The 16,190-nt window shown below is 44.4% G+C and overlaps 1 protein-coding gene and 1 long non-coding RNA gene across 5 annotated transcripts in view; one reads left to right on the forward strand and one right to left on the reverse strand.

Moving 5' to 3' along the window:
• Positions 1 to 11,316, reverse strand: part of mrpl39 (mitochondrial ribosomal protein L39) — a 24,464-nt gene extending 13,148 nt beyond the window's left edge. The window contains exons 1-3 of one of the 2 annotated variants that reach the window (XM_069889010.1): positions 11,048 to 11,316; positions 6,811 to 7,017; positions 2,033 to 2,172 (exon numbers count right to left, since the gene is read on the reverse strand). In XM_069889010.1, coding sequence (XP_069745111.1) covers positions 2,033 to 2,172; positions 6,811 to 7,017; positions 11,048 to 11,090 — 390 coding nt within the window. In that variant the 5' untranslated portion in view covers positions 11,091 to 11,316. The remainder of the gene's footprint in view (positions 1 to 2,032; positions 2,173 to 6,810; positions 7,018 to 11,047) is intronic. The other variant, XM_069889009.1, reaches the window with a different exon arrangement.
• Positions 11,037 to 15,927, forward strand: LOC138738564 (uncharacterized). 3 transcript variants are annotated; one of them, XR_011341600.1, is made up of 3 exons: positions 11,037 to 11,101; positions 14,187 to 14,355; positions 15,800 to 15,927. It is a non-coding gene; the product is annotated as an uncharacterized lncRNA (long non-coding RNA). The 3 variants fall into 3 exon arrangements; XR_011341601.1 differs by having other exon boundaries at positions 11,061 to 11,315; XR_011341602.1 differs by having other exon boundaries at positions 11,061 to 11,193.
• Positions 15,928 to 16,190: the final 263 nt, after the last annotated feature.

The following is a 16,190-nucleotide window of genomic DNA, read 5'->3' on the forward strand; positions in this document are numbered from 1 at the left end:
GTAAGGGAGTGGGTAACCAGAGGATGCAGGTTTAAGATGGAGGTGGGGGGGGGGAAAGGAGAGAGATTTAACAGAAACCTGAGGGATAGCTTTTTTTAAAAAAAAAGCAGAGAGGGTTGTGAGTATAAGGAGTGGGCTGCTGGAGGTGGTTGAGGCACATGCTATTGCAATGTTTGAGAGAAAAAACTGGACGGATACATGAATAGAATAGGAGGAATATAGACCAAACGCAGGCAGGAATAGTAGGAGTTGGACATTTGATTGGCATGGGCCGAAAGGCCTGTTTCCACACTGTACTCTACTGTCAGTTCACAATGTTCATTCCGTTTTGTCAAGTCCCTCAGGAAGTTGCAAGTCATAATTGTTTGGTAATGAGAAGAAATTATCATTTTAACTGAGCAAGCACCTCACCCTCTCTTCTGGGAGTTGAACACACCAGGCTTACAACCTCTTTAGGCACAGGTCTCCTTCACTAATTAGGAAATCACTTGCTGCAGAGGGAAAGCATCAAAGCTTCAGCAGGCTGGAACCATAGAATGGCAGCTCAATCACACATGAGGATAGGCATCCTGAGCCTGTATTCTCCAGAAGGAAAGATTACCTCATTGAAATACACATTCCGAGAGCGAGCGAGCGAGCAAGCGAGAGAGCGAGGGAGGGAGGGAGGGAGGGAGGGAGGGAGGGAGGGAGAGAGAGAGAGAGAGAGAGAGAGAGAGAGAGAGAGAGAGAGAGAGAGAGAGAGAGAGAGAGAGAGAGAGAGAGAGAGAGAGAGAGAGAGAGAGAGAGAGAGAGAGATTCCTCCCCATCCTCTCCCTTGGGAGCCTTAAAAAAAAATGGAGGACACAGATTCAAAAAATGAAATAGAAGGATGGTGAATCTTTGAAATTCTCTAGCCCAGAGGGATGTGGAGGCTTGGTCAATGATTGCATTCAAAACAGAGGTGAATAAATTTCCAGATATTAGAGGAATTATGGGATAGGGCAGGGATGGCCAAACTTGCTTAACACAAGAACAACATACAATAAACTTCAGATGTTTGAGAGTCGTGAAAAAAATTACATACATGTTTTTACTCTCACGTGTACATTTTGTTTTAAAAAATGTATATATTTATACATATATGAATAAATATTATTATGTATATGTAGTTTTTAAACTGCTAATCTATATTTGTTTCAATAATGATAAAGTACATATACCGTATATATTCCTTTAATAGTCAAATTTTGTGGACCAATTTTTAGGGTAAAATTTAGGGGGTTGACTATTACATGCATTCTACTTTTGACCGTGGTAAGTACTTGTGTCGTACGGGGCATTGGGAGTTCAGATGGGATGGCGGCCAGAATCAAAAATGGGGTGGGTGGGGGGGGGCGGTCAACTTTCACACAGTATCAACTATTATCAGTACATATTATACATACCAAATATTTTCCATTAAAACTACCATAGTGAGCACCGGCTCGTACAATTCCTGTCTCAGGCAACAAAGTTCCATGAGCCACACATTATATGTCAAAGAGCCACATGTGGCTTGAGAGCCACAGCTGTGCCATCCCTGGGATAGAGAGAGATAATGCAGGAAAGTGGCATAGAGGTACAAGATCATTATTGAACAGTAGAGTTGGGTCAGAGCTGAATGACTCCTGCTCCTATTTCTTTGGTTCCAGGTTCAATCCTGTTCCCACACAATTGCCTGAATACACCTGGGATCTCAGAAAGTAACCAGACACAGGACTGGTCTAGGAACACCAGGTACTGTAGGTTTCTGTGAGGGGTGCTGGACAAAAGTTAAAGAATTTCATGTATGTAACATTTCAATTGAATTATCTTTTACCTTTACCATAATCCCAGCAATCAGACATTTGCAGGAGACACAATGACCTTCTAATCTGCCCCCCCACCCCCCACACCCCATTTCTCCCTTGGACTCCTTTCCAACACTACCCCCTCCAACTGCTCCCCTAATTGCCATCTAATAGAGTACGTCTCTCACCCTCGGCTCCTAAATGGAATATCAGAGGGCCTTTACCTGGTTCACATCTTCTGGGTTCTCATCTGTGAAGGTGAGGAACTGAATGTCACAGGATTTTTCCAGGGGTTTATACATGTCCCAGATCTCTCCATCAACAAGTGCAAGTATGGATCGCCTGACACACCAGTTGCTGATATCTGCAGACAGGAGCAAAAATCAGATAGATACAGAATTAGAACACAGAACGTCATGTTCACAATACAATCAGGCTCATGAAGTCATAGAGCTACACAGCATGGAACAGTGACACAGTTATCGCAATGCTGTAACGCCAGCAACTCGAGTTCAAATCTAGCACTTTCTGTTAAAGGAGTTCTCCCTTTGTCTGCGTGGGTTTCCTCTGGGTGCTCCGGTTTCCTCCCACTCTCCAAAATGTATGAGGTTACAAAGTTAAAAATAGGTGTAATTGGGTGACACAGGTGTAAATGGCCAGAATAAGCTTCTTTCATGCTGTGAAAACAAAAATTAAATTTAACTTGCCATCTAAGTTGGCAACCTGGGCTAGTTTCATTTGCCTCCATTTCCTTCAAAATCCTCTCTATCTGTCCAAATGTATTTTCAACATTGTAAATCGATCCAATTCTTCTGCCAGCTTGTTCCAGATATGGACTGCCCTCTGAGTGACTAAGGTGCTCCTCAACTCTCTCATAAATCTTATCCCTCTCACCTTAAACTTACACCCTCTACTTCTCGAAGTTTTTTATTAAAATCAATAAAAGTATTTTAAAAAGAAAGACAAGGGACCCCCCCCCACCCACCTCCAGAAATAAAATATGAAAGTCTGCAGTCACGGTGCTTGAAGTATAAACACAATGCTGGAGAAACTTAGCAGGTCAAACAGTGTGCTCTACAAAGTGAAGATAAAGATACAATAACAATGATTCAGGTCTGAGCCCCTCAGTCAAGGTATGACAAAAATGTAGGCAGGTACTCAAACAAAATGGTGTGTGGGGTGGGGGGGGGGAGGAGGATGGGGAGGAACACAGTCCCAAAGGAAGGAGCACAGACTCCACAGCCTGTGGAACAGTGCTCCTCCCCCTGCCCCTCCCGCTCACCATTTTGTTTGGGAATCTGCTGACATTTTTTCATACCTTGATGAAAGGCTCTAGCCTGAAACATTGGTTTTGTATCTTTATCTTTGCAATAAAAAGTACACCATTCAACCTGGTGAGTTTCTCCAGCATTGTGTTTTTACAACAGCCTATTCAGCCTCCAGGGAGCAAAGACCCAGCCTGTCCAAGTCCCTATAAATCAAACCCTCTAGCCCAGCCACATCCTGGTAGCCCCTTTTACAGAGCTCAAAAGCTGGATTTTATCCACCTTTCCAGCACTGTGTGAAAGAATCGCAAGGTGGATGTTGTGTGGGGGGGGGGGGGGGGGGGGGGGCGGGGAAGGGGGAAAGACGTATCCATCTTCAATTCACCTAGGTAGGTAGTCTCAGCAGTGGAGCACATTTGACTCATTGGGCCAGCTTTTTTTTGTTGGTTCTGTGTGAACAAGCAAGCTGGCTTCTAGAGACCGTTTGTGTCTATGACAACAGCACGGCTTTTCAGAGCCAAAAGGGCTGGTGAATCCTCTCTACACCTTTTCCAGCTTGGTGACTAGATATGACAAGTCAGAAAGATCTATGAACAAGAAGCTTCACTGGAGTGATGACAAAAACAAAATGCTGTGCCACATTCCAGGCAAGCTGCTAGAACATAACAAAGGGCAATTATCAAGTCTTTGTCTTCCACACTCATTGATTGAAACCTCAAACCTCCTGATACACTTCACTTTCAATTTGACAGCACGTAGCCTGTGTTTAACGACCTGACGTTCAGACAATCCAATCTTCTTCACCATATGCTTAGAACCATAGGACACTACAACAAATACGTCCTTCTCATCTGTGCCAAACTATTATTCTGCCTTGTCCCACTAATCTGCACCAGGACCATATCCCTCCATACCCCTCCCATATCCCTCCATACCCCTCCCATTGATGTACTGTCCAAATTTTTCTTAAATGTCAAAATCGAGTTCCAATTCAGCTGCTAGCTTGATCCACACACTCTGCTTGAAGAGGTTCCCACCAATATTTCCTTTAAACTTTACCCCTTTCACCCTTAACCCACATCCTCTAGTTTTTTTAATCTCACCTACTCTTCAGTGGAAAAGTAGGAAATCTTCTCAACAGAGGGAAACAAATCTCTCAGATTATTTACAATGGAGGTTTATACAGGATACTTTAGTATACAAGTTTTTTTTTAAAGATATATGAATTGAGGGAAATGTTGAACTGCACAGAATTGTGTGCAGTTCTAGTTGCCAAACTATAGGAAGGATGTCACAAACCTGGAAAGGGGGGCAGAAAAGATTCACCAGGATTTTACCAGGACAGGAGGCCTTGGTTATAAAGAGAACTGGATAGGCTGGGACTTTTACCCTCAGAAAGTAGGAAGCCTTCAAAGATTTGTAAAATCATGAGGTGGGCATACAAAAGAAAATAGTCAGCCTTTTCCCTAGACAGAGGAGCCAAAAACAAGAGGGAATAGAAGTGAGAAAGGAAGGGTTTTTCTACACTGAGGATAGTTTGGTATATAGAGCAACCAGTCATAGGAAGTGGTAGATGTGGGTACCATTACAATGTTTGCAAGACATTTGGATAGGTATGTGGATTGGAAAGCGTTAGGAGGATATGGGCTAGAGCAGGCAATGCAGTGGGCGACTCTGTCAACACTGATGAGTTGGCCTGAAGGGCCTGTTATCATGCCATGATAGGAGTGGATCAGCTGAGATCACGTTGAATGGCAAGGCAAGCTTGTGGGGTCAGGTAGCCCACCCCAACCATTCTCCTATTTTTACTCCAGGCTTCTTTCTCCCATCACAGCTCAACTTCATGCCTCACTATTCCAAAGCAATGGGAGTTCCAGTGGGACCACTCAGTACACTTACCCTCCATTCACCAGATGACCCACACACTGCTGCTCACCGTTGCTCTAAGCTTTCCCCACTTAAGGTAGCCTTTCATTTCCACTAAAGCTCTGTCGGTCTTTTCAAAAGCAGAGCCCATGCCATTGCTCCAAAGGACCAGCCATCTTATCTCCCTCTCTTTACTACCAATTCAGATTGTTTGCTCACTACCAGGTTGATTCCTGAGATGAGGGGGTTGGCTCATAAGGAGAGATTGAGGCAACTGGGACTGTACATGCAGGAATTTAGAAGAGTGAGAAGGGATCTTATAGAAACATAAAATTAAGAAAGGCAGAGATACAATAGACTATTGGTGGGGAAGACTAGAACTAGGGGATAAAGCCTCAAGATTCAGGGGAATAGATTTAGTACAGAGATGAAGAACTGGTTTTTCCAGAGGGTGATGAATCTATGGAATTTACTGCTCATCAAAGCAATGGAAGCGACCTCAGTATATACAGTGGCCGCTATAATGTTTGGGACAAAGGTCCCTTTTTCCTTTATTTGCCCCTGTGCTCCACAGATTTACATTTGTAATCAAACTATTCACATGTCATTAAAGTGCACATTTCAAATTTTATTCAAGGTTATTTATATACATTTTGGTTTGACCAAGTAGAAATTACAGCACTTTTTATACATAGTTCATCCATTTCAGGGCACCATAATGTTTGGGACATTTGGCTTCATAGGTGTTTGTGAGTACTCAGGTATGTTTAATTGCTTCATTGGTGCAGGTATAAGGAAGCTAGGCTTGCTGCTTAGCTGTTGATCACCTATGGAATCTGTAGGTGACATTTTTTGAACGTGAGGATGATTTTGGGGCCAATGAAAGTCAAAGAACCCCTTATGATGCTAAAAATTCAAAAATGAAACAAGAGGCATTGCCCAAACCTTAGGATTACCAAAATCAACAGGTTGAAACATCGTTAAGAAGGAGCACACTGGTGAGTTCAGCAATTGCAAAGGGACCGGTATTCCAAGGAAGGCCACAACTGCTCATGACAGAAGAATTCTCATCATAATGAAGGAAAATCCCTAAACATATGTCCGACATATCAGAAACTCTCTTAAGGAGGCAGTTGTGGAAATGTCATTGGCTACTGTCCACCTTCATGAACAGAAATACAGAGGCTACACTGCAAGATACAAACCGTAGCAAAGGAGGTATGCTTAGGACCTTGGGCAGTTCCTTTACACCTCCATATTTTGCTCTTGCCATCACTGTGATACAGGTTAATCTTGGTCTCATCTGTCCACAAGACTGTAATCTGACCATCCCTTTCTGTGGATAGATTTTACATAGTTGGGGAATTCAGGGATATGGGGAATTCAAGGATCTGGGGAATTCAGGATCTGGGGAATTCAGGATCTGGGGAATTCAGGATCTGGGGAATTCAGGATCTGGGGAATTCAGGATCTGGGGAATTCAGGATCTGGGGAATTCAGGATCTGGAGAATAGGCAGGTATGTGGAGATGAGCCGATCATCAGTTCAGCCATGATCTAATTGAATGGTGGAGCAAGCTCGACAGGTCAGATGGCCTACTCCTGCCCTTGTTCTTATGCACCACTTTTAAGAATTACTGATAACATCACAAGGTGGAGATCAGCAAGATTTTAGGTCATACACCTTCTGACACATGGATGCAAGAAAAATAAGAATTATGGGTGTGAGGTAGGGAAGGTTTAGATTGTTGAGTAGGTTTATATAGGTTGGCACAACATTGTGGGCTGTACTATGCTGTAATGTTCTATGTTCAGGGTGACCAAGGCAACTTCTTATCTCAATAACAGATGCAAGATCAACTAGCTACTTACGCATGGCACAGTTATAGGGGGTTGACAGGCCCTTGTTCATGATTAACACCGCTCCCGGTTCAGGCACCCCCACATGTCTAACTTCGATCTTCTCGATCCGTGGCACCAAGGCTTGCTGCCTGGCCTTCTCCTGATCAAAGAGCTTGCTGCGCTTCTGAAGCAGCTCTGCGTTGGAGAGGCGGGAGGCTGCAGACATCGAGAGAAAGCCTGAAAGGAAGCAATCAATATCGTATGATGAAGCACTGAAACAGGGCCTCGGCCGGCTGAGTCCGTGCCGGCCACCATGTATTCATTTAGACTCATCCCAGTTTATTCTCCACCAGATTCTACTGTTTGCTGACAAACAAGGGGCAAATAAATGATTGACCTGCACTAATGTGGGAAGGGAAAGCCACATAGTTACAAGGAGAATATGCAAACTACACTGACAACATTGGAAGTCACAGTGAACTTGGGTCATTGCTCCATTAGCAGCAGCGATCATCAAGGATCCACATCACACAACACACGCTTTGTTCTTGCTGCAACCATCAGGAAAGAGGTAGAGCTGCTACAAAATTCGCACCATCATGTTCAAGAACAGCTGCTACCCCTCCACCACTAGACTCCTCGACAACAAACTCAATCACAGAGCCATTCACTTACTTGTGCATTTTATTGATTTTTATTTCCTCTCTGTATTTCACAGTTAGTTGACATTTATTTAATAGTTTACATGTGTATGCTGTGTGGTTTTTGTTTTGCAGTACCAATAAGTGGTCATTTTGCCTCATCTGCAAGTAAAGGTTCCATTATTGTCATTTAGAATGAAATGTATGTACTCTAACAAGAAATCTGAAATTAGTTTTGCTGGCTTGCATAGCTTCATGAACGCATCACATGCTCCTAAAGAGATGCCTGCATTTCCTCACTCCTTTCCCATACAAATTGCCTCAACGTTTTTGCCTAATTCTCTTTTGGAGGCCCAATTCTTGGGAGTATTTGAGCAATTCTGATGACCCCTATGACTGCAAGTATGTGGAGGCTTTGTAAAAAGGTACAGAAAAGATTATCAAGGTGCCGCCTGGATTAGAAACTACAAGCCATGAGGAAAATGTTTGGCACACTTCGGCCATTTTCTCCAGATCGCTGGTGGCAGAAAGAAGATCTGATAGAAATTTATAGTTACAAGAGGCATTGATGAGGTAGAATCTTTTCCCAGGATAAAATATCAAAAACTAGAGAGCATGCATTTCAGGTGAGATGAGGGTGGGGAGAGTTTAAACATAGAACACTACAGCAAAGTACAGGCCCTTAGACCCTCAGTATTGTACTGACCTACATATTCCTACCAAAAAAAAATAAACCCCCAAAACCTCTATTTTTCTTTCATCCAAGTACCTGTCTAAGAGTCTCTTAGATGACCTTAATTTTTCAGCCTCTACCACCACCCCTGGCAATTCATTCCAGGCACCCTCAAGTCCCTGTGTAAAATTCTTACCCCTGACATCTCCCATAAACTTTCCTCCCTTCACTTTATACAGATGTCCTCTGGTGCTTCTTATTCCTGCCCCCGGGAAAAGGTATTGGCTGTCCACCTTATCTATGCCTCTCAGAATCTTGTAAAGGAGAAATGCAGGGTTTTATTTTACATAGGGAAAGGTAGATACCTAGAACAGGTGACCAGAAGTAAAAGTGGAAGCAGATATAATAGTAGAGGTTTGTGAATTCATTACAGACAAATTTTAGTCCGTCTGCCGAGACGGATTACAGGTGAGGGTACTGACGGGTCTTCTACCCCAGCTTGTAAAGCTTGACCCTGGTGGATTGAGCGGAGGAGACCAATTAATGGTCCAACAGTCAAGAAGGTAGGCCCAGCAGGCATTGTGGAGCACAAAGAGCATGACAAGACACTTAGACATCCACTGCAGCAAAAGAGGTCTCCAGCCATACCAGTTGGATCAAGGTCTCTTTGGCCGAAAGAGTAGAATCGCCCCTGTGTAACGGCTGTTCCATTTAAAACTCCATTACACACGGGTTTCTGTTGTTCGATCTATCCCAGTTAACCAAACTCATTCAGTCCTGTGGCGATGGGGGAGTGGCGAAGCATTAGGTGGGGATGGCCACTGGCAGTTGTAGCCACAAACCTGCACATAGGCAGCCTTTGGACCAGCGGTTGTTCATCTCCGTACCCAGGGCAGCAGAGATGTCCAGCAGCATTCAGTGTGACTGGGCAGTCCTTTTTTTAGGACAGCACAGCCCACCTTCACATGAGGGAGGGGGTAGGAACAGGTACCCAAACATTACCTGCCCCACAACCGCATCTGGCTAGCTAACTGCAGCTGACAGATCATCTCTTTAGCGGTCGACATACAAGAAAAATAAATCAAAGAAAACTCATTTTTGGAGCATGGAACTTGATGGATAGAGTCAAGGTGGCAAGGCCTGAAAGATGAGCAGCATTCATGCAGCTGAACTTTGCTATTAGCACATTGACAAAGCTGCACTCAGTGAGACCAAGCTTGCAGATGAGGGTTCATTACAGGAAGCAGCAAGTGGATACCTGTTCTTTTGGAAAGGAAAGCTGACAACTGGATCCACGGAGTCAATTTTGCAATCAAAACTGCCCTGCTGAAGAACATTCTTACCCTACCCACTGGAATCAATGAGGTTCTACTTTCCTCTCATTAAGTCCCGGCGTATCACCATCGTCAGTGTCTATGCACCAACTCTCATGAGTTCAGACAAAGACCCGGAAAGTTTCTATGAGGATCTGGACCAGACTATTTGAACAACCCCCGCCAGCGACAAACTCGCCACCTTGGGCGGCTTCAACACTAGGGTGGGGATAGATAGCGACAAATGGGACAGAATCCTTGGGAGACACGGAGTGGGAAAACCAAAATGTAATGGCCTGCTGCTTCTAAGTAAGTGTACCTGTGCATCACTAACACGATCTTCAGTCATGCAGACACTGCAATATTCATTGGCCTGACCCATCAACCTAAACAAGACTGAAGTACTCCATCAGTCCATGCCAAACACCAACACCACAGAGCCAAAAATCATTGATGCTAACACCCAGCTGACAAATGTAAACAGCTTCAAATATTTGAGGATCATCATCTCGAGCGATGGGTCTTTGGACAAAGAAATTGACTCCAGGATCAGCAAGGCAGGGGAGGCAGCATACCAGAGCGCTCAATCAACACAACATCAACCAAGCTGTGGTCATCCATTCTCTCCTATATGGATGTGAGACCTGGACTCTGTTCCGATGTCACATCAAACAACTGTCCTCTCTGTTCCATCCTGAGCATCTGTTGGGAAGACTGTGTCTCCAGCCGGGAGGTTTTGGGTCGCGTTAAGTCCACCAGCATTGAGTCCCTGATCATCAGAGCCCAGATGCGGTGGGTGGGACACGTCATCAGAATGGACAACCTCCATCTGCCTCGCCAGCTGCTCTACAGTGAATTGAAGACCAAAAGGAGACCTCAAGGTCGTCCACGCCAGCGCTATAAAGATGCTGTGAAGGAAGCCCTACGTTACTGTGACATCCTACCAAAAGGACTAGAAGCTGCAGCTGCTGACAGATCCCACTGGCGAGCCCTGTGCTATGAAGCCTACACCAGGCGCTGCCAAAGACTGATGGGAAACTGTGAACGGTGTCACAAAGCAGAAGCTAGAGTTATTACACAAACAGGCTTCCAGTGCCCCCCACTGTGCTCGACTCTGCGCTTCCAGACTGGGACTGCATATTCACTAATAGTGTCCACAGATGAACTGCATAACAACGTGTCTTCTTCGAACCAAAGGACCACCAATACACAGGCAAATTTTTAAATGGTTGTAGTGCAGAGGTCGTCTGTACCAAGTACAAAGACAAACTGAGTTCAGATTCATGTACAAAGAAACATTGGAATGGTTCATTCTGCTTATTAGTCAGCGAGTGGGCCCATTCATAAGTACAGCAGAATAAATCACATTGCAGAGGGCAAAGATCCAAAGAGAGATCCGCCAGTAAGGAACAAGGACAATATTAATTTATGAATTGCAGCAGGAAAAAAAATGTCCTCAAGTCTGGAATACAAAGCCAAAGATTGAGCTTCGTTACTGCAGTTAATATATAATGCACAGGAAAGATTATTTATTTCACTGTGGAATCACTGACAAGGCAACATAAATTGCCCATTGCAGGGTTCTATGGAAGCAGAGGGTGGGAACGTTTGTCCGGCGGAACCGGAAATCGGATACTCACGGGAACATCGGACCGATAGCCGGGGGACGCAGCTCGCTGCCATGAGCGATGCGGGCAAGTGGGTTGGCGGGCAGCCACTGCTTTTCCTTTCCCCGTTCCCGGAGAATCGGATAGAACTAAACGGGCTTTCAGTCGGTGATCGAACGGTGACTTCCCTTCCGCAACAATGGCTCACACTCCCTCCCCCCCAACCAGCAGCTCCGCACTCTGCTCTCCACGTTCAACCGCGCAACTCCGGCGGCGTTCACCAGCGCGTGACGTCATGGGCGTGCGTATTCCGTCAGAGCCGCGGCGTGCGCGCCTCGGGCCGGCGCTGCCTGGGGCTGCTCCCTCTGCCGGCGATTCGTGATAAGGGCTGCTGTCAAGGAGGGTGGCACAGCAAGATCCCATTTTTAGTAGGACTCAGGCTTAAACTCTGTCTTTTATTCTCCATGGCTGTTGCTGGGGTTTCTGCAGCACTTCTGTATTTTGCACAAGATCCCCCATCCAAAAGGTACAGGAGCCTGAAGACGAGCACTCAGCGGCACAAGGACGGCTTCTTCCCCTCTGCCATCAAGATTCCTGAATGATCAATGAACCATGGACCCTGCCTTACTTTTGGTGCACTATTATTTTTTTTTTTTAATTTTATTTATAGGAATGTTGTAAGATGAATGTTTGCCCCATGATGCTGCCATAAAACACCAAATTTCATGACTTGTCCATGACAATTGATTCTGATCTTTATATCCCCCCCCCCCCCCCACCCCATGTCCTCTCTAATAGTAAAACTCAAAAGTCTGCAGACACCGTGTTTGAAGTTAAAACAATGCTGGAGTAACTCAGCAGGTTAAACAGTGTTCTTTTTATACCAAAGATACTTGTCATATTGCAAAGATACTTTATCTTTGATTTAGATTTTTTTTAGAAGTACACCATGGTAATAGGCCCTTTCGCCCCATAAATCCGTGCTGCCCGATTACACCCAAATGACCTACAACCCCGGAACATTTCGAATGGTGGGAGGAAATCGGAGCACCCAAAGGTAACCCATGATGACATAGTGAGAACTCATTACTCACGGTGTGGGACCTGCTGAGTTTCTCAAGCTTTATGTTTTTACTCTTTCCTTCCCTTATTTCTGTCTCTCACTCTCTTTCCTTTTCTCTTTGTCTCCTTTCACAGAGCCAAAATCAATTCTTTCCTTTCTTCATATCCAATTAACACCTTTTGTCTGTTGGTCTGGATTCCTCCCCCTCCCATTCTTTCCCCCCCTCTCTCTAATTTGTCCTTAATTAAGACACATGCCAACTTTTTGCTTATACCTTGAAGAAGGGCTCAGGCCCAAAATGTCAATAATCTATCTTTACCTCCTATGGATGTTGCAAGACCGGCTGAGTTACTGAAATATTTGTATGTGTTTTTCACACACACCGCAGACAACTTTCATGATCCAAGATGCGGTAACAGTGCAAAGGCCCGGAGTCCTATTTCTTGGTGGATGACTTTTTAATCAGAATTGGGAAATTGAAAGGGGAAACTTTTTTAAGAGGTTATGAATGTCATCTGTTGCAAATTTCAGCACCAGAATTTATTGCCATGAACATGTCATGAAATTTGTTGTTTTGCAGCAGCATTTATATAAATTACAAAAATAAATAAAAATAGTGCAAGTAAAAGACAAAGTAAGGCAGTGTCTGTAGTTCATTGTTCATTAAGGAGTCTGATGGCAGAGGGGGAAGAAGCTGTCCTTGTGCTGCTGAGGGCTCGTCTTTAGGCTCCTGTACCTTTTTCTCCAATGGTAGCAGAGTGAAGAGGACCTGGCCTGGGTGGAAGGGGTCCTTGAGGATAGGGCAATTGAGGATAGGGTGATTGAGGAGAGTTTAATGGATGGGGAGGTTGAGAGAGGTACGACAGACGAGGAGATTGGAGAGTGGTTTAATGGATGGGAGATTGAGTAGGGTTTAATGGACAGGGAGATTAAGGAAGTCTAATGAAGAGATTGAGGAGTGATTGATAGTTGGGAAGATTGAGGAAGGATGACCCAAATGTCTTTTCCAGCAGTGAACCCTGTGGTTAAGTACGAATGTGCAGATCCACATTGGTTAGTAACTTTCCCATCCATCTATCCTCCCAGCTGTTTAACAGGTCCGCACAGTGAAGGGACAGGAAGGGGACTGGAAAAAAGCTTTGAAAAATGTAAGAATACTAAAGTGAGGTATATTGCTCATCAATATCCTCTGTGTACACAGGAAGGAGATGTACAGAACAATACTGTGGTCTAATCCTCCAGTGGTTAGAGGGTGCATGACAGAAACAGCCATCCCTCTCTCTGAGTTTGTCCCATCAAATAAAAGAATTTGGGCTGCATTTTGCATTTTAAAAATCAGTGGCAAGGACTGATGATATTCTGACTTCAAACCAGCCACACATTTCTCTATTGTTCTAATCACAGACAGTGTGTTGATAGCTTAATATACTGGGGATGGGAGAGACTGGTATCACCCAATCAGGGTAAACATTGAGAGAGTTACAGAATACTTCTGTTCTTCTCTCTGATGTTATGATGCCCCCCCCCCCACCACCGTGCTCCCCATTCTTCCTTGCTGACCTCTTCGATATGTTAGAGTCAAGACTAGATTTTCATTGTCCTGCCTTCTGACATTTCTCCTCTGAAACCCAACACATCCCTTCCAATATCCTGCTTCCCTTGGCATTTAAAACCTGAAGAATCATAAAATGATAAGGAGACTAAACTGTGCTCATTTATAGATGGGTGTATTCCAATGCAGCAGGTCAGGGGTCACAGGGGAGTCTTTGGATATCAAGAGGTGGTTTCTTTTCTCAGAGAATGGTGGACCTCTGTCACCCTCCCCACCATCAAGAACATCTCCAGGGAACACTGCCATCAGAGAGCAGCAGCAATCATCAAGGATCCCTATCACCCAGCTCAAGCTCTGTTCTCGCTGCTGCCATCTGGGAAGAGACATAGGTGCCACAAGACTCGCGCCACCAGGTTCAGGATCAGCTGCTTCCCCTCCACCATCAGACTCCTCAACGGCAAACTCAGTCAGGGACTCATTTGAGGGTTTACTTCTGCAATTTTTATTTGATTGTGATTTACCACAATCAGTTTGTTCACATTGCTTTACATGTGTAGGTTGAGTGCAGTTTTATTTGCACTACCAATTCACCTGGAGGAAGAAAGAATCTCCAGATTGTGAGTGATGCACTCTGACAATAAATCAAGAGCTCTGTGGATGCCGAGTCATGGGACTCCCTCAAGCAAGCACTGGATGGAGCAAAGGGCGCCATGTTTGTTTGGCAGGGTAGGTACTACTGGTATTATCAACTTCAGTTGTTGTGCATGGAGGGGTGTCCCAGCTCCTGCAATGGTTTAGATAAAAATATTGGCGTCGCTCAACTTCAATCTCCTTCCTTTTCAAATCTCAGGATATTGCTAACCTTGTAGTCTGACCATCTCTTCTTGATCAATGTGTCAAGGGCGTCATAGTTAGCGTAGCTGTTACAACTTCAAATCTGGTGCTGTCTGTATGGAGTTTGTATGTTCACCCTGTGTCTGCGTGGGTTTCCTCTGGGCCCTCTGGTTTTCCTCCCACCCTTCAAAACGTACGGTGGTTGTAGGTTAATTGAGTGTAATTGGACAGCACTGGCTCGTGAGCTGAAAGGGCCAGTTACTGGGTTATATGTCTAAATTTTTCAATCGTTTTAAAACAGTAGGGCACATGACCCACAAAAAAAAAATCCATGGCACAGAAAATCATGTCATGTTCAAGAGAAGAAATGACAACTTCAGTAACTTCTACCAGTAAAAGCAGGCTAATTTGGTTAGGATTAAAATCCCGTGAGTGGAGAATTGCATATGTTTTTATTCATATACTGTAATCTGAGCATTACACAGCATAGGCCAGTGTTCATTACTTATTCCCAATTATCCTGAGATAATTGACCCATCTTTTCAGGTTCACATTTATCAATCGTCTGACTATACATGTACAACCGGACCAAAAAGCATTTTTCCAAACCACATTTAATATGGAAGGTCATCTGATCTCTCCAGCAGGGACAGTTCAGAAGTCACCTCATCTGCCAATGAAGGTTAGATCCACCCACAGGTGAGGCTGCCACACAATTGGTTCTCCGCTACACCTTAGGTCACGTGGGCACACCTGAGCCCCTCACCTTCACCCCCAGCCAACTTCAATATAAATTTAAACATGAGGACCAAATCAATTTTATTTCCCCTTGAGGTAATCCCTGAGCCCCACTCCACTCCAGGTTACGAGCCGTGAGCAATGCTGGAGAAGTAAATCTAAGGTGTATCCTGATAAAGGGTTGGGGCTATTGTATATACCCAGGAGAGACTGTCATGTCTCATCAATTGTAAATTGTTCCTTTGCTATTCTGTGTGTCATCCCTACTTGTTGTAGAGGGGGGTGGCAGGTATCATTTGTTTAGCCCTTGCATCACAATTAGGAGTTGCCATGATGGAACAGAGAACACTACAGCACAGTACAGGCACTTCGGCCCTTGATGTTGTGCTGACTTATATATTCCTACCAAAAAAACTAAACCCTTCCTCACTTGTAACCCTCTATTTTCCTTTCATCCATGTGCCTGTCTATGAGTCTCTATTGTTCCAACCTCCACCACCATCCCTACCAAGGCATTCCTGGCACCCACAACTCTCTGTGTAAAAAAAAACCTACCCCTAATGTCTCCCCTAAACCTTCTTCCCTCTACTTTGTACAGGTGTCCTCTGCTACTTGCTTCTCCTGCCCTGGAAAAAAGACAATGGCTGTTTACCTTACCTATGCCTCGCAGAATCCTTTGTGTTGTGCATTCCCCCAGATGTAAATAAAAGCTGTAGTTCACTTGTGTGCAGGGCTTGTTGCTTCTTGAACTCTTTGAACATGTTCTCACCGCAGACACACTCAATACACAGCAGATAATAGTTACATACACACGTAAATATATAAAATAATACATCTAAATATTTTGGAATAATTTATTGTTCCATTTATTAGAACCAAAGTTTCAGGATATCATTCATCAATCTCACAGCCACACGAAGGAGTCATTTCCCAACCTGGCCATCCTGATTTTAGCGCTTCTGCACCTTCTTCCTGATGGTAGTGGGTCA

Source organism: Narcine bancroftii, chromosome 7, assembly GCF_036971445.1.
Source record: "Narcine bancroftii isolate sNarBan1 chromosome 7, sNarBan1.hap1, whole genome shotgun sequence".
NCBI classification, from domain to species: Eukaryota; Metazoa; Chordata; class Chondrichthyes; order Torpediniformes; family Narcinidae; genus Narcine; species Narcine bancroftii.